This window comes from Myotis nattereri, assembly GCF_964212035.1.
Source record: "Myotis nattereri genome assembly, chromosome: 1".
Lineage (NCBI taxonomy): Eukaryota > Metazoa > Chordata > Mammalia > Chiroptera > Vespertilionidae > Myotis > Myotis nattereri.
In genome coordinates this window covers 42,425,535-42,449,764 of record NC_138075.1, presented here as the reverse complement: position 1 = coordinate 42,449,764, position 24,230 = coordinate 42,425,535, and the positions used below count along the sequence as shown (strand labels likewise).

The 24,230-nt window shown below is 36.3% G+C and overlaps 1 protein-coding gene across 1 annotated transcript in view; it reads right to left on the bottom strand.

The window, feature by feature from the left end:
- The window catches only part of MAP4K5 (mitogen-activated protein kinase kinase kinase kinase 5), a 102,673-nt gene that overhangs the window by 50,801 nt on the left and 27,642 nt on the right, over positions 1-24,230 (bottom strand). The window contains exons 5-12 of the mRNA XM_081113256.1: positions 23,761-23,825; positions 20,690-20,745; positions 15,244-15,291; positions 15,113-15,155; positions 13,800-13,872; positions 7,113-7,244; positions 4,734-4,796; positions 741-822 (exon numbers count right to left, since the gene is read on the bottom strand). Coding sequence (XP_080969382.1) covers positions 741-822; positions 4,734-4,796; positions 7,113-7,244; positions 13,800-13,872; positions 15,113-15,155; positions 15,244-15,291; positions 20,690-20,745; positions 23,761-23,825 — 562 coding nt within the window. The remainder of the gene's footprint in view (positions 1-740; positions 823-4,733; positions 4,797-7,112; positions 7,245-13,799; positions 13,873-15,112; positions 15,156-15,243; positions 15,292-20,689; positions 20,746-23,760; positions 23,826-24,230) is intronic.

The window sequence follows — 24,230 nt, the reverse complement described above, 5'->3', positions numbered from 1 at the left end:
TAAATATCAGAGGTAAGTATATGGGAGCCTACTAGTACAAATACATTAGAGAATGTATTAGCAAAATATTAATCACAGAGTCCATAATTATGTATTATAAAGCTAAAGAATCTTTGTGGAATAAGTTTATAACATTAACATATAAGGTAGTAAAAGTAAAACTTTGGCTATAATAATGACATTCATTACTCATGTCATTATGCTAATAAAATTATGTTAATGTACAAAGACATACAGTGAAATTATGACATTTAATAGTTTTCTTAGACTGCTATACTCATTTTTTGTACTATAAAAATATTTAACAAATACATATACACACAGAGCATTCTATAGATTAATAGAAGCATCCAAGAAAAGTAATTTTAATGACAGCAATATTTTTAATACTTTTCTCTATGGTAGGGGTTGGCAAACTACATACAGCCCATGGACAAAATCTGGTGCACTGCCTCTTTCTGTAAATAAAGTTTTATTGGTTGTTAAAGCCACACCCATTTGTACGTACTATCTATGGATGCTTCTGTGTTACAAGGGCAAAACTGAATAGATGTGGCAGAGGCTAGATAGCCCACAAAGCCTACAATATTTACTATCTGACTCTTTACAGAAAGTTTGCTAACCCCTGCTGTAAGAGTCACTAACATTTTTATATTAAAAAACGTAAATACATTTGTTCTAGTGATATGCCTAAATAAGACATGACTACAGAAGATTCACCTATAATTTCAATGACTTACAGTCAGAAGTCTTTCAGCAGTTGGTCTTTTTTTTGGGTTTTTGGTTAGTGCTATTTTGACAAAATTATGGAATGTTGATGACCTTAAAATAAAAGGAGACACGTACAAAAATATTTCACTAATATTAGTTTTTTGGTGTTACTAAATAAAGTTAACTTACAAGTAGTTCCAAAGTCTGAAACACATGATTTTTTTTTCTCTTAGGCCTCTTAACTCTAGATAAGCCCAAAAACTAAACCCAAAGCACAGATATTCCTTGGTGCCCTGGCCAGTGTCGCTTAGTTGGTTGAACATTGTCCCATGCACCAAAAGGTCGCCAGTTGGATTCCTGGTCAGGGCACATACATGCCCAGGGTGCAGGCTCAATCCCCAGTAGAGGGCGAGCAGGAGGCAGCCAACTGATGTTTTCCTTTTAGTTGGATGTTTTTCTCCCTCCCGCTCTCTCTCTTTCTTTCTCTTTCTCTCCTTCCCTCTCCATTTCTCCCTTTCTCTAAAAAAATCAATAACAATGTATTTAAAAAGAAGAAAATGTGTGTTAGTTCCATCTCTTAAGTAAAATTCAATTAGTTGACAGAATAGTAATATATGAGCTCTAAAAATACAGTAAAAAGCAGAAATGCATAGCTGTATCACTTATAGGATTCATAATCTATTAAACTTAGAAATCAAAATGACCTTTTCTTATTGCCTAATTTATGTAGTATGCAAATGTTCTGCTACATCAAAAGAGTTGAATGATGAGGAGATAGGGTTGGGAGATAATGTAAAAGATTATTTAAAGCCTTTAAAACAGTGGTTCTCAACCTTCCTAATGCTGCGACCCTTTAATACAGTTCCTCATGTTGTGGTGACCCCCAATTTCACTGTTACAAATTGAACATAATTAAAGCATAGTGATTAATCACAAAAACAATATGTAATTATATATGTGTTTTCCGATGGTCTTAGGCGACCCCTGTGAAAGGGTCGTTCGACCCCCGAAGGGGTCGCAACCCACAGATTGAGAACCACTGTTTTAAAAGGTCACTGAATTTCTTAGAAACGAGGACAAAGAAGGGGTGATTTTAGCAAGCAGAAGAGTTTTCCTGCCATCTACATTGATGAAGCAGGGAAAATGACATAAATTAAAGGAATCATGCTTGGATTATTAATTAATAGCAAAGATGGATATTTGCACCATAGCCAAAATTCCACTGGAGGAGGGACTGGGCAAGAAACAAAGAGAATAAATAGCCTTAGTTATTATCAATGACAGCAAACACACAGCATTTCTCTTCAGAAAAATCACATTACTGCATTACATTTGGTGACTTGTGGAGTTACATAGTGTCTGAGACTGGCAAAGGTATCCAATGGTAATGAATCCTCTGGACTCTAACTGTGAATTCAGTGGTTATAGCTAATAGTCATTCCTGAATGAATTTTCAGTCCCTCCTGCCATAATCCCCTCCAGTTTTAATTGCTTAGGACAGTGATGGCGAACCTATGACACGCGTGTCAGAGGTGACACGCAAACTCATTTTTTTGGTTGATTTTTCTTTGTTAAATGGCATTTAAATATATAAAATAAAAATCAAAAATATAAGTCTTTGTTTTACTATGGTTGCAAATATCAAAAAATTTCTATATGTGACACGGCACCAGAGTTAAGTTAGGGTTTTTCAAAATGCTGACACACCGAGCTGAAAAGGTTCGCCATCACTGGCTTAGGAACTTCAGGTGACAAGGAATAGGAAGAAACCTGTGTCAATACAAAAGAATACAGCTAGCAGAATATAAACCTTTTTTTGGGAACAGGACTCTCAGAATCTGAAATAAGATATGAACATACAGAATTTGGGGGGTCCATGGACCATTAAAGAGACCCATGTAATCTAGATGAAAAATAACTGAATTTAAGAACTTATTTGCATAGTTTTTAAAATTAAATGTATGGAAAGACATTACCAGGAAAACTATTTTCAATTTTTATCATCCAATTGAAGATGTCCTTATGAACTATAAGAATATTCAAACTGCTTTACTTTGTATAAGAAAGAAGATATCAGAATGAAAATATGTAATAACCTTTTCTTTTTGGAAGGAAGAGTGGGGGAGAGAGAGAAAGAGAGAGAGAAATATACTGATGCAAGAGAGAGACATTGAATGGTTGCCTCCCACACGCCGGGGATCAAATTTGCAACCAAGAATGTGCCCTTGACCAGGAATCGAACCCAAGACTCTTTGGTTTTCAGGCCAACACTCTAACCACTGGGACACACTGGCCAGGGCAGTAATAACCTTTTAGAATATTAAGGAAGGAAGGTGAGAAAAGTTATTAAAGATTAACTTAAGTGTCATGATATCTGGGGAAACTTTTCACATCATCTTCCATAAAAGTCGCCACGTAATTAATGAAAGCACAGAGTAAAAATATCAATTTTGAAGTCAATGCATTTATGTCAAATCCTTTCCTCACCACATCTCTTACCCAAAAATGCCAAAACATAAGAACATGATCAGAATTTTTTAAGACAGCAATACATTACTAGGTGTACCAGTTAATAATGCAGATTTTTTTCAATAGATGGAGTTACATATATGTTGATATACATACGATTTGATATGTATGCTATGTTGTATTGACAGCAAGCTTCAAAACCTCATATGTCAAATTTGCTGAAGGTTTTAACATCATAAATATTTTTATGCTTAAAAATGTCGAATTTCGTGCCAAAAAAAAGAGCATTTGTGGGAAGTTTTAATTCATTACTTTATTTTGAAGAAAAAGTTATCGTATACTTCAAGAAGCTGATGGTGAACATGTTACATCTCAAGATACTTGTGAATGGTGGGTTAAACGCTTTAAAAGTGATGATTGCGATGTGAAAAACAAATAACATCCAGGTCAACCGAAAAAGTTTGAAGACCAACAATTACAAGCATTATGGGATGAAGATGCGTGTCAAACTCAAAAACAACTTGCAGAAAGATTAAACGTTGCTCAGCAAACAATTTCCAATCGTTTACAAGCAATGGGAAAGATTTTAAAGGAAGGAAAATGGGTGCCACATCAACTGAAAGAAAGACAAATGGAAAACCGAAAAGTCATCAGTAAAATGTTGCTTCAACAGCACGAAAGAAAGTCTTTTTTGCATCGAATTGTGACTGGCGATGAAAAGTGGATTTATTTTGAGAATCCCAAATGCACAAAATCATGGGTTGATCCCGGTCAACCATCAACATCGACTACAAGGCCAAATCGCTTCGGAAAGAAAACAATGCTCGGCGTTTGGTGGGATCAGGAAGGTGTGGTATATTATGAGCTTCTAAAACCAGGTGAAACTGTTAATATTGATCACTACTGCCAACAAATAATCAATTTGAACTACGCTTTGATCATGAAACGACCAGAATGTGCCAGAAGACACGGCAAAGTAATTTTGCTTCATGATGACATACCATCACACACTTCAAAACCAGTTAAAGACACGTTAAAAGATCTTGCCTAGGAATTATTAACCCACCCGCCGTATTCACCAGACCTTGCTCCTTCACATTACCACTTGTTCTGATTGATGGCACATGTGCTTTCTGAGCAGCACTTCTAAACGTACGAAGAAGTGGGAAACTGGGTCTCTGAATGGTTTGCCTCAAAACAAGAAAAGTTCTATTGGAACGGTACCCACAGATTACCTGAAAGATGAGGGAAATGTGTAGCTAGCGATGGACATTACTTTGAATAAGGCACTTTCGGTGTTTCTCTTAAAATTATCGTGTTTTCTTTGATTACAAAATCCGCCACTATTAACCAGTACACCTAGTATAAAGGAACACTGACCAGAGAAACCTAGATCCTTACCATAGCTCTGTAAGTAAATTCAATGTGTAACTTTAGGTAAACTGTTGTTTAATGCCTCTGGGCTTCAGTTTCATTACCCATAAAACACGAGAACTAAACCTGTATCCATTTCAACTGTAAAATTCTATAAATCTATATATTTTTTAACTTACCATTTTGTTTTGTCCTTTAGTTTTGGGGGCTGAAAATTACTTTTGGACATTAAGAAGAGGGCCCTGAAATAAAAACTTCAGTTAAAGAGCAATACCAAAATACTTTTATTACTACACTTAATAATCAGATGAGCATTCTGTAATAAATTTATACAAGATTACTACATATGTAGACACTGGTGAAAACTGGTATAAAATACGGAAATTAAATTTTTTATATTTTGGAAAACCTATGGAAAATTTCCCCTGGCTAGAGAAAGGATCTTTTAATTTCAAACAAGCTCTTATTCACATGGCAAAGCTACCAAATGTTAGAGAAGGGTTTTGTGATCATACTGTTAGATATATAACTGATATTTTATCTTAGGTAAAAATCTATATAAATTGTGTATCATTTTGTAACACACACCTAACATTAGGTTGTATGTTTAACTGAAAATCTGCCTCTATAATTATTTTGGGTGTATAGGCAAATCATGTTCACTTCATAGTCCAGTGATGGCGAACCTTTGGAACTCGGCGTGTCAGCATTTTGAAAAACCCTAACTTAACTCTGGTGCCGTGTCACATATAGGAATTTTTTGATATTTGCAACCATAGTAAAACAAAGACTTACATTTTTGATATTTATTTTATATATTTAAATGCCATTTAACAAAGAAAAATCAACCAAAAAAATGAGTTTGCGTGTCACCTCTGACACGCGTGTCATAGGTCCGCCATCACTGTTAAGTCTGTTTCCCTTTTTGGTCAATAATTTCCCACACCCTTTTATTGTGAATGATACAGAAGTCAACCTACAAGAGAACTTCCTTTATCTGGGAGTCTACCTGTGACCCATTTTCTATGGACTATAGGGGTTGAAGAATGGAGGATTTAAGAAGGAAGTTCTAAAATGCTCTATTTCACTAATTCCTACAAAACCGCTTCCAGGTTTCTAAGTAAACTGTTTAGTTGTGTTTTTTTTTAAATGTCAAAGATATTTTCTCATTTTAAAAGCTAAATGATCTATAATAAAAGCATAATATGCTAATTAGACTGGACAGCCAAACGTCCTTCTGGACAAAGCGGCAGCTGTTGCGAGGGCCCAAGGCAGGCAGCTGCGGCCAGCAGCGGCAGGGTGATGGGGGCGGTGCTTTCCCCTGATCGCCCGGTCGCTTCCCCTAAGGACTCCTGGACTGTGGGGGGGGGGGGGGGGGAGGCCAGGCTGAGGGTGCCCCCTGCCAGTGCATGAATTTTCGTGCACCAGGCCTCTCATTCATATATAAAGGAAAACTGAAAAGAAAATAAAGGTCTATACTCCTACAACCCTAAGATATTATTTGAAATTTTCTATTCTTCTTTTTAGTCTTTATCTTAATAATAACCAATTACTACATCACTGTATTAGGTAATATTATGTTCTGCCTTTTTAAAAAAATTAATAATCAATTTCTCATGTTTCTTTGGTTTATGTAATAGCTGCCCTTAATACTAAATAATTTGCTTAACAACTCACCAATTATTGGACATTTAGATTTCCCCCGTTATCCAGAAATGGATAATCCTTTTTTTCCTGCATTATTTCCCAAGTATAATTTTCTTAGTGAAATTACTGAAACATTTGGATGGCCCATAACAAATAATGTCTAAATTATTTTTTTTAAGTCTGCACCTTTTGACATTCCACCTAAATGTAGATATCTCTTAACTTGTATAACTTTAGTTACTTGTGAGGTCAAATAGTTCTCCATGTTTCTTTAGTACTTGCTCATAAACAATTTATATTTTGCCTATAAAGTCTTTGAATGAGTTCCTTATGAAATATATATTATTCTATCATGTGAGGAAAACAAATTACCCATTCTGTTGATTTTCTTTTGAACTTTATACTATTTACTTTAAAAGTTTAAATTTTAGTCCAATTTATCTTTTCATTAAAAATATTAAAAACCCTTTCAAAGGCCCTCAAATTTTTTTTCTGAGACAATTTAACCTAAATGCAAATGACAATTATACTAAGCACAACTCTTTATCCCTAGGAAAAGTAAAAAACAACAACAAAAAACATGCTGAAATGAACAACAAAAAAATCTCATCTGCAGTCTATCATATGTTTATGAATCTACTTAAGACAAAAAAAAAAAAAAGAAACAAGTTCAACGGACAGAAGAATGAATGTAATGACTTAAAAAAGATTTCAGACAGTACTGTTTGCTCCTTGTTGTTTTAGGAATAGTAATACAAGCGAGGAGGGTTTAGATGAGATTATCCTTAAGTCCCTTATAAACCTTTACCATTTTAACATACTTGAAAATTAGCTTGGAATATCCAACTTATCAGTATCTCACTTCCCAGAAGACTTATTAATAAGTGCATAATCTTAAATAGTGAGAACACCTCATTGGATGAAGATCAAACATAGGTGGTTGAAGTTCTCCAAGTTCAATTGCTGTTATTCCTACTGCCCAGATATCACAGAGTTGGTTGTAGCCACCATTCTTTTCTACTGCTGCAACTTCTGGGGCCATCCTAGAAGGAATCAGTGAATATATCATTTTCATTTTTAAAAAATGATATGAAATCTGCTACTTTTGTCTTCACTAGACTTCCTGGAGGAAAAGGAGCTGAGAGACATTTGCTAAGAAGAAACTTTATTTTAAAAGACTTATAAAGACCTCATGCATACACAGACACACACATTCTTTAAATTCATTATTTAAAAATCTTTTTTTTAAAAAAATATATTTTATTGATTTTTTACAGAGAGAACGGGAGAGAGATAGAGAGTTAGAAACATCGATGAGAGAGAAACATCGATCAGCTGCCTCCTTCACATCTCCCACTGGAGATGTGCCCGCAACCCAGGTACATGCCCTTGACCGGAATCGAACCTGGGACCTTTCAGTCCGCAGGCCAACGCTCTATTCACTGAGCCAAACCGGTTTCGGCACATTATTTAAAAATCTTGAATCCTCTCCTCTGAATACTAGTGCTCTGAGGAAAAAATTGTGTTGTCTTATTTCAGTTTGTTTTGTAAATCTTGTTATGTAATACGGGAAAAGAAAAAGAACACCTAAATCCCTGTGAAGGTCAGAGAAAAGTTCCTAAAGGAGGTGAGACTTAAAGAATGAATCATCAGGGAGCTAAGAGCAGTAGGAAGTTGGGACATTTTAATCAGATGAAACAAGTGTAAATGAAGGGAGACAAGAAGAGAGCATGCAGTATCTGGAGAAGTGATAGGACAGTGCTACTCAATGTATGATATGGGGCATAAATTGCTTGCTGTGAGTCTGTGATAAGTATAGAAATTCAGAGTAAGCACTTACTCTCATCAAATACATAATCATTTTTTAGTTTGTCATTTTTATTTTACTGAAAGGTCATTCATTACAGACAGTTTGAGTGAGACAATAAAGAATTTGAAAAATGAACATCAGAGATGGTGTTAGATGAAAAATGAATGGCCTACTGATTATATAAGAAATTCAGACTTTACTGTGAAAATAAAAGGTTAATTATGGGGGTAAGCTTGATCTAAAACTCATGGCAACATGAAGGACAGTGTGAGAGGAGGTGAAACCAGCATTATGCAGATGAATTAGATTATTTCAAAAACACAAGGGAAAAAACAAAGGATTTTTTGAAGGCAGTGGCAGAGGGGACAGAATAAAAGGGGTTGGCTATAGAGAATGATGTGAGTATAAAATGCTTATGCATATACAAGTATAGCTATTATCAAACAGCTGTTTTGAATATATACAAGACTGAAGGTCAACTGAGTAGTGGAACTGGAGTTATCTACTTGATGTATAATGATGGTATCTGAAGTTATAAAGCATAGATGATATTGCTCAGGAGAAACATTCTTTTATTTTTTAACTAGAGGCCCAGTGCACGAAATTTGTGCACGGGGGTGGGGGGTGGGGTCCCTCAGCCCTGCCTGCACCCTCTGCAATTTGGGACTCCTACACCTTTTTCTTATCTAGCTAATCTCTTCACATTTAAAAAAAATAACTGAAATATAACCTACTCTAGGAAATCCTCTTTGACAAATCTCTTTACAATCTGTATTAAGTATTTTCATAGTATATTATTCTTTTTTTTAACAGCAACTTAAAGTGGATGCAATGTGGTTCTCATTCTTGCATCTGAATTTTTTCTTCTTGCTCTTGTAATAGCAAAGCTTATCCAATTTACATTTGCCCCTCAAGGGCTTATATTTGGTTCAGTTTCTAGTTGTCTCCCTGTCTTTTTTTTTAAGCAATAAATTTGGGTTGTGATAGTAAGCCTCACTTGTAATCAAGCCTGTAGGTCTCCCTATCTGAATATTTCTATAATACCTATCACTTTAGCATACCAGAGATTGTGTTCATTTATACAAAATAACAATAAATGTCACCTGATCATTTGCTCTTCTAGTAATATTTTATAGCAAGATGTATTATTCTAGTAATTTATTACAAAACTGAGGCGTGCAGAAATGAATCACATTGAACAATAAAGAATGACTCAAATACCAAAGCACAGTGCCCTTAGGGCCTCCCTGGTCCTGTGCCTCAGCTATCATAGCATAGTACACAGTTCACATGGAACTCAGTTTCTGTTAAAATAGGAAGGGATCCCATACTCATGAAGCAGCTACTTTCACACATATTTTTTTTATTTAAGTCACAGCACATACTCTTTGTACTAATTGTTGGGAAATCACCCTAGCAGTTGCCTCTGTTCCTCTCTGTATTGTTGCCTTACATTCTGATGTCATTACTGCGCTTTATCATCCACTCACTCTAATAAGATTGTGAGTTATTTAAGGGCAGAGATCATGACTTGAGCTTGTCTGTTCCCTGTCATGGTGCCTAGATAAATACTCAAATGCCACCCAGTCCAAATGACTGTGATGAGAGAGGCCCACCGTTGCTGGAGACCTCTGATTTTTATTTAAGGGGCCTCACTTGTTCTGCGCCTTTTACAGAAAGGTGAGTAGTGTCTGAGGGAATTTGAGGAAACCCAGACAGAATTCTCCTCCTAAAAGATTTTGCTAAGCTGGCGCCCAGGACCGCCAGGCATTTGTCCAATTAAAACCCGGACACACAGCAATAACATAGGCACTGGTCTCCTACTGCTAATGACTAGGGATCAAACCCCCCTCAGTCAGGACCGGGCCGCTGGTGGACCTGGGCTGGTGCTCCTAACTCTCGGGAGAGGGAGACTTCCTGTGGCTGCAAGCTAGAGGTTCCGGACTCCGCGCCATCCACCCAAACAGGTCCATAGCGCAGGCTGGTCAGCGGAGCGGCTTCTTCGCCTAGGATCATGGGGAGGCCTGGCATGGCCTGTTTGCCCCGCAATAGCGGGGAGGCCTGGCCTGTTTGCCCCGTGATGGGTGCCAGGCTTGGGGGCGTGGACCCGGGCCGCTGCTTGGTGCCAGCGCATGCGTAAGCAGCCACAGGGTGGGAACATCTGATTGGCGCCTGCGCCCGTAGGCCCAGAGTGGCCAGGGGCATTCTGGGACCCTGACTGCTCAGGGCCTATGCGTGGGCCTACAGGCTAGGAGTGGCCTCTCAAGGATGTTCCCAGGACCCAGGACACTTGGCACCTGCACATGCAAATTAACCTGCCATCTTTGTTGGGTTAATTTGCATACTCTCCAGATTGGCTAGTGAGCATAGTGAAAGGACAGTCAATTTACATGTTTCTCTTTTATTATATAGGATGTTTACTATTTTAAAATTAATTTATGTTTATATTGAATACCCACAAGGTAGAAGTTGCTTTTTTTTTTTTTTAATATATTTTATTGATTTTTTACAGAGAGGAAGGGAGAGAGATAGAGAGTTAGAAACATCGATGAGAGAGAATCATCGATCAGCTGCCTCCTGCACATCTCCTACTGGGGATATGCCCGCAACCCAGGTACATGCCCTTGACCGGAATCGAACCTGGGACCTCTCAGTCCGCAGGCCGACGCTCTATCCACCGAGCCAAACCGGTTTTGGCAGAAGTTGCTTTTATATGCACTTAGGTTACAAAAAGTTATATAACAAATGTCTCTCAACTAAAATGTGGTTAAAGATATAAAATACATATACAGAAAATGCCAACTTGTACATGCTCTCTGCAAGTACTAGATAGTAATAATGGGTATAGAAACAAAGAGAAGAAAATGATCACCATGGAACAAGGTGACTGAAGGCAAATTTCAGAGAGGAAAGAAGCTGAGCTAAAACCCAGAAAAAGCTTGTGGGTTTCATCTCCTCTGCCCACTGGAATCAGGTATTAGTGGCTAACTCAGGGGTGGGCAAACTTTTTGACTCGAGGGCCACAATGGGTTCTTAAACTGGACCAAAGGGCCGGAACAAAAGCATGGATGGAGTGTTTGTGTGAACTAATATAAATTCAAAGTAAACATCATTACATAAAAGTGTAAGGTCTTTTATTTCAATAGTTTTATTCATTTCAAACGGGCCGGATCCGGCCCGCGGGCCGTAGTTTGCCCACGGCTGGGCTAACTGCAGCACCAAGCTGACCAGGACTGTTGCACTTCCTGGTTCAGTGGAAAACAGAGATGTGACCAATCACTCAGCCATGGGTGAAGTAAGGCAGAGAGTATGCCACTCTTCAGACAGAACAGGACTTAAGACAACTATACTAGGGAGGCAATAACCAATATCTAGACTAGTCAGTGTACAAAAAACTGATAATTTTGACTCTTAAAGAAGAGTGTTGACTGGGAAGGACAGTCACAGAAAAGAGATTAAAGAGGAAATAGGCATGTGAAGAATGAAATTTTATAGGTAATCTAACTCATCTATTTTCTTTTAACTTTATTTAAATCGGGGCTTGTTTCTGTGGTTAAAAGTAATATGTGTTGACTGAAGAGAATTTGGAATATATGACAAAATATGGAAGAAAATAAGTTAACAATTATACCATCCAAAGAGAACCACTATTTCACATATTTTATCCATAAATTTAAAACACACACATACCTTCTATAAAATGGTATAATAGTGCATATGCTTTTAATCTTCCTTTTTTAATTAACATTATATCATGAGCCTATACACTAATCATTCATCTTTTACAACAGGATTTTTAATACCAGCAATTTATTCCATTAATTTGAATGAATGTACATAATTTCCTTAACTAATTTCTACTGGATATGCATATGTTCCCTCTATTTTTCGTTATTAAAGTACTTGATAAAGTTCTTAATATGTAAATCTGTATGTCTCTGATAAATTAATACAAGCAGAATTGAGACTAGAACATAAAAATTACTTAAGGTTTATGAAAAAAATTGTTGCCAAATTATCTTTCAAAACTGTTCTACCAATTTCTACTTTCATTATCAAACATTTAGTGATCGTGATAGATATTATCCATGATTCCAAATATTTTCCAATTTGATAGAAAAGAATGTAATTGTTTATTTAATTTGCATTTTTGGTTATCATTGGGGGAAATTTTTTTCATATTTTATGATAACTTATATGTATGCTTTTAATAACTCTGCTTCTAAGGAAACACTCTTTATTGTCTTATTAAGAACTTACATATTGTCCTAGCCAGTTTTTCTCAATGGTTAAAGTGTCGGCCTGCGGACTAGAGTCCTGGGTTAGATTCCTGGTCAAGGGCACGTACCTCAGTTGCAAGTTCCCCAGGGGCGCATGTGGGAGACAATCAATGTGTCTCTCTCACATCACATTGATGTTTCTCTCTCTATTCCCTCCGCCGCCCCCATCTCCTCCTTCCCTTCCACTCTCTCTAGAAAGCAATGGAAAAATATATCCTTGGGTGAATACTGAAAAAAAAAACAACTTACATATTAAAGATATTAAAACCTAGTTTGTCACATTTTAGCCATTACTTCCTGGTTTGTTACTTGCTGTTCCCTTTTAAGTGGGTGGACATATAATAACTTGAAATTTTCATGTAGTTAAATCTATCAATTTTCCCCTTTAACATTTTATGCCAAGAAAGGCTTACTCAACTCTTTTTAAATTTATTTTTATTAATTTCAGAGAGGGAGGGAGAGAATGACAAAAGCATCAATGATGAGAATCATCGATTGGCTGCCTCCTGCAAACCCCCTACTGGACATTGAGCCCACAACCCATGATGGGAATGTGCCCTGACCAGGAATCAAACCTTGACCTCCTGGTTCATGGGTCAATGCTCAACCATGAGAGCCACATGGGCTAGGCATGGGCTACTCAACTCTAGTCATTGATACTTCTTTTGGTTTTAGTTTTATATTTGACTATTTCCATATACAATTTATTTTGATATTAATATGAGGTATAGAGGTACTTAAATTTCTTTCCAAATAAAAAATTATCCAAATAATACCAGTAAAATATCCAAAATTTCATCAAACATTAAATGGCACCATTTATAATATTCATTAAATGATTTTACATATTGAAATTTATTACTAGGCTTTTTATTATATTTCAATTATCTGCCTTCACTAATGAAAGCAGTGTTTAATGAATTTATTTTTTAATTTTTTAAAATTGATTTTAGAGAGAAAGAGAGAGACAGAAACATCAATGCGAGAGAGAAACATCAATCGGTTAAGTTGCCTTCTGCAAACACCCTGACTGGGGATGGTACCCACAACCTGGGTATGTGCCCTGACTGGAAATTGAACAGGAACCTTTCAGTGCACAGAACGATGCTTAACCAAGTCACAGCGGCCAGGGCTGAACGCAGTGTTTTAGAAGGATTATTTTGTCAGTAACTGGTAAGATGCATTATGAGTAGGGTAGGATGCATGAGTTTTAACAAACACATAGATAGCAAAGTCCAAGATTAAAATAGAAGCAATACCAAAAGAAAGGGTAACAAAATGACAAGAGATTGTAATATGAGTCCTTCTTTTGAAACTCTCATACATATGAGTGCTCTCAATACAAGATCCCGGAGATGGCAGGAATTATTAGAATTTTAACATTGGGTTAATTTTAACATTTCCTGACCCAACTAGAATTATGATAGTATCAAGGAGCATACAAGCCTTCAGACTTCCTAAAGAAATGAAAATGCCTAAAATTCAATTATAATATAAATTTGTCTTACCAGTAAGGGGTGCCAATGAAAGATTTTCTCTTTGCAATGGTAGCTGTTATTTTTGCAGCTACACCAAAGTCAGCTGGTGGGGAAAAAAGTAAAACAGAAAATTTTAGTTCTTTTCAATAAAAGCATTAACATTTCTAAGTTTCATTCTTAGGCTTGACATTATTAATAATTCAGATAGTAATGCCAGGGAAATATATAAAAATTGAATACCTAAATTCTTTCTTGCTTGATTTATAACACACCCATTAAAAGAAAATAATTTACTAGTGTTTTACTAGAATGAAAATGTACATTACTAAGGACAAAGTTAATAAAAATATTTTTATGACAAGCACATTAAAGTTAATTTGAGCCCGACCAGTGTGGCTCAGTGGTTGAGCATTGACCCATGAACCAGGAAGCCACGGCTTGATTCCAAGTCAGGGCACATGCTGGGGGTTGAGGACTTGATCCTCAGTTGGGGTGTGCAAGATACAGCCCATTGATGATTCTCTCTCATCACTGGTGTTTTTATCTCTCTCTCCGTCCCTTCATCTCTCTGAAATCAATAAGAACATATGTTTTTTTAAGTTAATTTGAAAAATATAGCAAAAAAATAAAAGACCCACCTGAATTCCTTTCATTCTAACACAACCAGGTTAGTATTTTGGTGCTATTATTTAAAAAAATGTTTTTTGAGTGTACCCTGGTGGGAGGGAAGTTGGTGAGCTTTGGCCAAGCAAAAAAGTTCTTTTTCTATGTATAAACTTTGTTATTGTTGTTGCTAAACATGGTTGTAAAAAACTAAATACAAATATAGTTCACTTTTGTCATGTAACAGATCACGGGATTACTCTTACTCTTCTTAACTATTAATTTGTTTTAAATCCTCACCCAAGGATATGCTCTTATTGATTTTAGAGAGAGAGGAAGGGAGAGAGAAACATCAATTGATCACCTCCTGTACACGCCCTGACAGGGTTGGAACCCACAACTTTCCGGTGCACAGGTTGACGCTCCAACCAACAAAGCCACCTGGCCAAGATGACTGACTGAATAATGTTTCTTAAGTGGATTTATCACAACTTAACAGTTTTTCTATTGCTAAAACTATGTTCTTATTTTCTTCTATTACATATAATATTATGATTAACACTTCTGTGAATATGGATTTTTTAATCTTTAGAATTAATCTCCTTAAACTGAGTCTCAGGAGTAAAATTGCAGGGTCAAACAATGAACATGGTTCTTGGCATGATTATTAAACTTGTCTAATGTTAAATTAAAAATTTATTAAAATTTTGGAAAAATGTTAGAAACTTGAAATAACATACCTAATTTTACATCACCATGATCTGTCAATAAAATATTTGCACCCTAAAACAAAAATACAAATACTATTTAATTAGTATCATAAAATTCATTCCAATAAAATTATCAATTTAAACATATTAAATATACTTACTTTGATATCTCTATGCATTTTGCCTTTAGTATGCAAATAGGCAAGACCCTAAAATTAAAAAAATAAAACGTGGCATTAGCAAAATTGCAAACTGATGCCTAAACTTCCTGCTTGAATTCTTATTGAATAAGAAAAACGAAAATGTCTTTCTGGTGGCAAAAACCCCCCGATGAGTTTCTAACTGTGAGAGGGCACAGGCAGGGCCGAGGGGACCCCCCACACACCCGTGCACAACATTCTAGTAATAATAAAAACATAAAAATGATTGATCATGATTTCATACTTGTTATTTTTACTAGTCAATGTTTACTATAAGATTTCAAATTCATTTCTGATAAAAAAATCAGAAATATTTTACTACTAGAGGCCTGGTGCACGTTGTGCACTCGGGGGATGTCTGACTGACAAGTTAAGGCTTATGCCGTCAGTCAGACACCCTTAGCGCTGCCGTGGAGGCAGGAGAGGCTCCCGCCACTGCTGCTGTGCTCGCCAGCAGTGAGCCCTGCTTCTGGCTGAGTGGCGCTCCCCCTGTGGGAGTGCACTGACCACCAGGGGGCAGCTCCTGCATTGAGCATCTGCCCCCTGGTGGTCAGTGCACATCATAGTAACTGGTTGTTCCGCCATTCAGTTTATTTGCATATCAGCCTTTTATTATATACTAGTGGCCCGGTGCATGAAATTCATGCAGGGGGTAGGGGTGGGGGTCCCTCAGCCCAACCTGCACCCTCTCTAATCTAGGATCCCTCAGGGGATGTCCAACTGCCCGTTTAGTCCTGATCCCACTGGCAGTCGGACATCCCTCTCGCAATCCGGGACCTCTGGCTCCTAACCGCTCACCTATCTGCCTGCCTGATCACCCCTAACCACTCTGCCTGCCAGCCTGCTTGCCCCCAACTGCCCCCCCATCAGCCTGCACACCCCCAACAGCCCCTACTGCCAGCCTGCTCATCCCTAACTGCCCCCCATTGCTGACCTGTTCTCCTCAACTGCCCTCCCCTGCTGGCCTCATGACCCCCAACTGTCCTACCCTGTCAGCCTCATGGCTCCCAACTGCCCTTCACGGCTAGCCTCATGGCCCCCAACTTCCCTCCCCAGCTGGCCTCATGGCCCCTAACTGTCCTCCTAGGCCGGCCTTCTCATCCCCAACTGCCCCCCCCCCCCCCACTGGCCTTCTCACCCCCAACTGCCCCTCACTGCCGGCCTGTTTGCCCCCAACTTTCCTCCCCTCCTGACCTGATCACCCCTAACCCACTCTGCCTCGGCCTCACCACCATGGCTTTGTCTGGAAGGACATCCAGAAGGTCTCCCAGTCTAATTAGCATATTACCCTTTTATTAGTATAGACTAGAGGCCCGGTGCATGAAATTCATGCACTCAGGGGTCCCTCAGCCTGGCCTGCACCCTCTCGCAGTCCAGGAGCCCTCGGGGGATGTCCTTAGTGCAGCCACAGAGGTGGGAGAGGTTCCTGCCACTGCCACTTTGCTCACCAGCCATCAGCCCAGCTTCTGGGTGAGTGTCGCTCCCTCTATGGGAGCATACTGATCACCAAGGAGCAGCTCCTGCCTTGAGCATCTTTTCCCTGGTGGTCAGTGCGTATCATAGTGACCAGTCATTCTGCCGTTGGCCAATTTGTATATTAGCCTTTTATTATATAGGATTATACAGGATTTTTTGTTGTTATTAATCCTCACCTGAGGATATTTTTCCATTGATTTTTAGGGAGAGTGGAAGAGAGAGGGAAAGAGAGAGAAACATTGATGTGAAAAAAACACATCGATTGGTTGCCTCCTGCACTAGCCCTGACCAAGGTCTGAGCTGGGGAGAAGCCTGCAATCAGGATTCCCTTGACCGGAATCAAACCTGGGACCCTTTGGTCCACGGCTGACGCTCTATCCACTGAGCCAAACCAGCTAGGGCTCATGGTCAATCTTGTTTCATTCTGACCCTCACATACCACACACTCTCCCTCCACCACCATATTATTCTGAAGTCTCAGATTTCATATTTCATCGACTAAGACAGTGACTTTAAAAAAACATACATAACCACAATGATATTATTATACCCTCATAATGAACAATTATTTAAGACTATCAAATATCCAGTATTCACAATTTAAAGTGGGATTCAAAGAAGGTTTGTACACTACACTTTGTTGAAATGACTCCTACTTCTCTTTTAATCTATAGAATCCTGTGCCTTATCTTATTACTGTTACCTTGTAAGTTTTTGTTAAAGTGCTGTTTATCATGTGCAGTCTCTCAGGATTTGGATTTTGCTAATTACATCCTAATGATGTTGTTTTACATGTTTCTCTGACCCCTGTATTACCACTAAATTAGCACTTATATCTAGGGTCTTGATGAGAATCAAGACTGAATTATTTTGGTAAAATTACTTCATGGGTGGTGCTATATTAGTCAGAGTTTAGTCAGGAGACAAAAAAAAAAAACAACGTAAGTTATTTGAACTATAGAACTAAAAAGGAACAATGAGAGCCAACAAATATTACAGCATCAGCAACTGCAGGAAGCTGCTACCAAAACTCTAGGACCTGGGGAAGCAGAGTAGAGAAGAGGCTGGAATTATTCAAACTTACAAGCCTGGACCAAGAGTCTTGTAGAACTGAAATTGAGATATCTGAGAAGGTGCTAATGTCCACTAGAAATTACACAATGTCTGGCTGTCTTTTAGTGATATTAACAGCCACTGATACTGATCTGATTTCTGTCATAATAGATCATTTATGAATTTTCGAGAACTTATGTAAAAGAAATCATTCAGCATATTCTTTTTTGTCTGGCTCTTTCACAATAATATGACATTCCTTGTAATGTATATATCAATACTTCATTCTTCTTTATTACTGAGTAGTAGTCCATTATACAGATATACCAACATTTGTTTATCCATTTACCTACTGACAGACATTTGGGTTGTTTCCTGGTTTTGGCTATCTATAATATAAGCATAATATGCTAATTAGACTGGACAATCTTCCAAATGAGGGAAGCCCGGGTTCTGGGTGCCGGAGGGAAGCCAGTGCTGGCAGCCGGGGGAAGGAAGGCCTACTTTTGCATGAATTTTGTGCATCAGGCCTACAGTTATAAATAAATCTGCTGTGAAGATTCATGCAGTTGTTGCATGATTTTTTCCCTCATGGGTAAATACCTAGCAGTGTTAACAACTGGATCATACAGTGGTACAAGTTAAACTTCTGGTGAATGCCAAACTGTCTTTCAAAGCAGCTGTACAATTTTACATTGAAACCGAAGTGCATGAGAGTTCCCGTTAATCCACATCCTTACCAACCTTCCTAAGTCAGTTTTTTTATTTTTTATTTTAGCCATTCTAATTGGTGTGTAGTGCTATTTCACTGTGGCTTTAATGCACACTTTTTTAATAACTAATGATATTGAGCATCTTGGTGAAGTGTCTGGTTAAGTCTTTTAATAGGCCCATTTGCCTATTGGGTTGTTGTTTTCTTACTGAGTTTTGAGAGTTCTTTATATACTGTGGATATAAGTCCCTGGTCAGGTATATTATTTGCAAATTTCTACTTTTAGTATTGTCCTTTTATTCTCTTAACAGTACCTCTTGAAGAAGAGAGTTTTAGTTTTGATGAAGTATAATTTAGCAAGTTTTTATTTTATGGATCATGCTTTTCCTGTTATGTCTGAAAAGGCTTTGCTTAACTCAACATTGCAAAATTTTCTCCTCTGTCGTGGTATTTGAGGCAACACATCTGTCTCAGCCTGCATTTGTGTTTATTCAATTCACAGGATTTTAAGGATATGTATAAGCATATTTGTTTAACCTTTATTTCTAAATGTCAACTACAAAGATAAAAGTTCAACAGTATTCAGGTAAGTACTTTCTTACTTTTCTTAAATCCAATCTTATTCATTACAAATAGGTACAAGCATCTGCCTGTCTTATTATATCTTCTATTTTGTGCCTGACCATTTATTTATTAAAGTACAAATTAATTCATTATAAAAATATTTTTTCCTTTCACTTCTAGAATTTCTAGTGTATAGAAATCCAAGTGATTTTGTATATTGATCTTGAATCCTGCAACCTTTCTAGCTATACTTATTAGCTCTAGTAGCTACTTTGTAGATTCAATTCCATTTTCTACATAGATAATTTTACAGTGAATAAAAAGTTTTACTTCTTACTTTCTAATATGGATGCCTTTAATTTCATTGTTTTTTCTTTTTGCAATGGCCAAAATCTCTAGCACAATGTTGAAAAGAAGTTGTGAGAACAGACACATTGCCTGGATTGACCTTGGTGTAAAAGCATCTAATCTTTACCATTCAGAATGACACAGTTGTAGGTTTTTCATAGCTGCTCTTTATCAAGTTAAACAAGTTCCATTCTATTCCCAGTATACTGAGAATTTTTATCAGAAATGAATGTTGGATTTTGCTAAATGCTTTTTCTGTGTCTAGACAATCATGTGATTTTTCTTTTTGTTTGCTAATATGGACAATTACTTGAAATGATTTTTGAATGTTAAAACAACATTGCATTCTAGGATACTGCCCTCCACCCCGCCTTATTCACGATGTATTATCCTTTTTATATACATTCACATAACAGAAATCTCTTTGTATCCACAGTAAGATTTAACATGGTATGTCTTTTAAAGCATGTGGAAACCAAATCTTTTTAAAATGACTAGAGGTTTCTCTGACATCAGGTCAATCTCCTCTATGTGGAAGAACACACAGAACCATTTATTACATTCTGAACAAACTTTACAATCTAGGAAATGTAAGGATAGAAGCATCAATTAATAATGATCAGTTGTAAATTAACAAAATAAAAAACACAAGCACTACAACTTAATAACTCTCTTCCTTTTTTAAATGCTTTAAAATATATGAACAAAACTGTGAATTTCTAATTTTCTCAATGAGTAGTCTTTCAGGACACTGAAAAGATAGATATATTGGGATAAATGCTGCATACTGTATACTATGGAAGATTCACAACCTACTTTAACATATTAAAAGCACTCACAGATCTGAAATAAAGAAACGTCTGCATAATACGGTATTTCCCAAGCTTTTAGAAAAAAGATTCTGCTCAAATAAACTCACAAAATTTTTTTACAAAAAATAAAAACAGATTTAGCTATCAATGATTCTTATTAATATCACACAGAACTAGGATTTCCAGACACCATTCTGGGTAATTGTTATGCTAATTTATTTTCTTTTGGGGGAAAATGGCAAAGACCACTGTGTATATCAGCATCAGCTTAAAAGAATTCCTATCAATCATTCATGAAAGAAATAACTAGGCTTACAGAATTACAATATGAGAAGTTAACAGAAAAAGATTGGTTTTCAAACTTTTTTGTGCACATCACCATTTTATAGTTTTCAATTGTGAAAGGAGAACTGCCTTTTAACTACAAAACTAAATGTAGTACCTGTAAAGTTTCTCTGCATACATAGGCTATTTGCAATTCTGATAATGGTCCAGTAACTAGAAAGGAAAAAAAAAGACCACATTGTAATACATTTGAATACATCAGATTAAAAATAGTCTACTATTAATTTTTTAATTGATTTCAGAGAAAGGAAGGATGAGAGAGAGATAAAACATTAATGATGAGAGCATATCATTAATCAGCTGCCTCCTGCATGCCCCTACTGGGGATCAAGCTGGCAACCCAGGCATGTGCCCTGATCTGGAATTGAAGCCAACCTTTCAGTGCACAGGACAATACCCAACCAACTGAGCCACAAAGGCCATGGTAAGATATTATTTCTTTAGTATAATTCTTTACTACAGCTGTCAAAATAGAAAGGCTTGATCCAGGACCTTATCTAAGAGTTTAAAAAGCAGGCAGATCACTTCTGGCAACCAGATCTCTCCCTATTATGAAATACAAAATATTCTGCATGTACCCAATATTTGAAATCTAGAGTGGTGTGTGCTGACAGTGAAACCAAATGAGGTACTTCCTTTTAATCTTATGAGAAATATTTTACTGCACATTTTAATCATTGATTCTCTTACACCTACTCTGAAACATAAACTTTTGATTCTTAGTAACCTGGGAAATCATAGTAAAAGAAGAAAAGTCACTTTATTAACAGTTTATTGTAAGTATAGAGGCTCTTGATTACTATGCTAACATACTATTTACAGAAATGAATACTACTTAAGATTCGATTCAATTCAACAAATACCAGATTTTAATAATGGAAAGTAGAAACTTCATGAAGATAAAATTAATGTCTAAAAACAATTCTTTAATTGTAAACACAAGAAGTAATGAAAAAATGCCAACTATATAGTTTTATTTATCCATATTCTTGGGTTCTCATTCTGTAATAGTGCAATGAATAAAAATTATAATTACTGTATAAAAACTCTATATGAAAGATAGTAATTCTTCATAAAGTCATAGAAAATACTTTTAGTTTTTGTTTTTATTGATTTTTAGAGAGTGAGAGGAAGGGGAAACGGAAAGGGAGAGGGAGAGAGATAGGGAAAGAGGGAGAGGAGAAAGGGAGAGGAGGAGAGAGGGAGATGGGGGGGAGAGAAAGAGAGGGAGAGAGAGAAGAAGATATCAATCTGTTGTTCCACTTATTTATGCATTCATTGGTTGATTCTTGTATGTGCCCTAACTGGGGATCAAACCCACAACCTTGGCGTATCGGGATGACACTCTAAGCAACTGAGCTACCCAGTCATGGCCACAGAAAATACTTTTAAATCAAGTGGCATAAGCTATTTTCTATCAATAATTCTTTAAAATCAACAACAGGGTAAAATAAAAGAGAATAGTCATTCTTGTATGATATATAATACATAATAAAAGACTACTAAATAAAAAAATAAACCTTATTTTTCTCTTTTAAAACATGAGATTAGTTTTTGCTTTAAACACTTGATTATTTTGTATATTTGCAACTATGTGGTATTAAATATTATTTTAAATAAAAAGAGTCAATTCCCACTCAGGGCATGTATAGAAGGCAACCTATCGATGTTATCTCTCTTTCTCTCTCTCTTTCCTCCTTTCTCCCTCTCTAAAAAATAAAAAAAAGAGGCAGTTGCCAGTTTAGACATCACAACCTTTTTTTTGTCATGGCTTATTTATTGTCATAAAATTAGACTATTATATTTATTAATGTATAATTAAATAAGACACCTATACATTTATATTATAATTCAAATTTTTACTTATGAGTCCCACTTCTCCTCCCTTTATTTTGGTGTGCATTAACATTCGTATGTATACTTTTAAAAAGTCTAAGTATGATTGATTATGTTATACAAATTTTTTCATGATTCATTTTTTCCATTTAAAAAAATGTCCTTGCCCTGGCTGGTTTGGCTCAGTGGAGAGAGCATCGGCCTGCGGACTGAAGGGTCCCAGGTTCTATTTCAGTCAAGGGCATGTACCTTGGTTGAGGGCACATACCCAGTAGGGAGTGTGCAGGAGGCAGCTAATCGATGTTTCTCTGTCATCGATGTTTCTAACTCTCTATCCCTCTCCCTTCCTCTCTGTAAAAAATCAATACAATATATTTAAAAAAATGTCCTTGGGGCAATATACCCCAGACAATATAAATGGAACTACTGCATCTTTTTAACTGCTTCATAGTATTCCATATTATAGACGCAGTGTATATTTAACCACTGCTCTATTGACTGACAATTAAAAATTTGACCCCTTCAATCTACATATATTATTTCAATGACTATAGCACTTGTTTTTAGAAGTACTACGGTTTCATTTGTAAATTGCATCTGTAAATTGCATGAAATTTGATAAGGCTTTCAATATAAAGATTTCAGCATAGAAACATTAAAAAAGACTCCTTAGATATTTAAAAATACATAATAAATTATACAGCACATGGTTGCAATAGTTTTACTATTCTATATCCAGTTAAATAAAGTTATTTTATAAAGACCTATGCTTAGTCTCATAAACTCTAGAAATTCAGGAAATTGTCAACAACAAAACAAACTGGAAGCTAAACTGTAGAGACAAAAGAAAAACTACTCTACATAATATAATGAGGCAAAATCAAATTCAACTAAAAAAACCTGCCTAAATTAACAGAATGCTAAACAAAAATGTTATAGTAACAACTAAATTGCTTTCCTAGATAGGTTAAAATATTAAGACAGATACATAATTTATTTTATGAGAGAATTACCCTTTGCATTTTAATTCTTACTTACAAGGAAGTTTAGGCAGTTTTATTGGTAAAAAAAATACTTTCCTAAAAGACTCCATCTAAAAGTAAAATTTGGATTGTTCAAGTACACTTGACTTTCTCAGTTCAGGCTCCAACAAATTTAACTGAATAAACAAAAAATCAAATTTAAATTTCTTTTATGCAATACTCCAAAAACAGAACAGATGAGTGTAAAACAGTAAATCTACCTGTTAATATCCCTGGTTAACTAGACATGTCAAACAACAACCATTAAAATCAGAGTCAGTCTCAAAATACAAAAACAAATTAATAGTACCATGGTAAATATCTTGAAGTGATCCGCCACCACAGTATTCCATACAAATCCACAGTTTTTCCCGACTAATATGAAAGAGAAAGAAAAGTATATTAGCTAGTAATTCTCAACCACTCACAACTGTGAAGGCTCAGTACACCAAGATTTAGGATGAATTATTGCAACAGAAAATTGCCCTGGCACTCTCTCTTTTATTTTTATTTTTATTTTTCCTTTTTACTGAATTAATTTGGGTATAGCAATCTCTCTTCAAGCTACAGAAAACATACTGACTTCAGCATTGTTCCCATCTTACATAGTTTGGAATATGACAACTTTTATAAGCTAAAACACTTACTTGTAATCATTCATATTTCATTAAGGTGGCCAGATAAGGCATAATTGCATAAATGGAGGTGTTACTATTAATATAAAGGGAAACAATAAGAGAACCTAAGAAATTTTAGAACTTTAGACAATGTAAGTTTTAA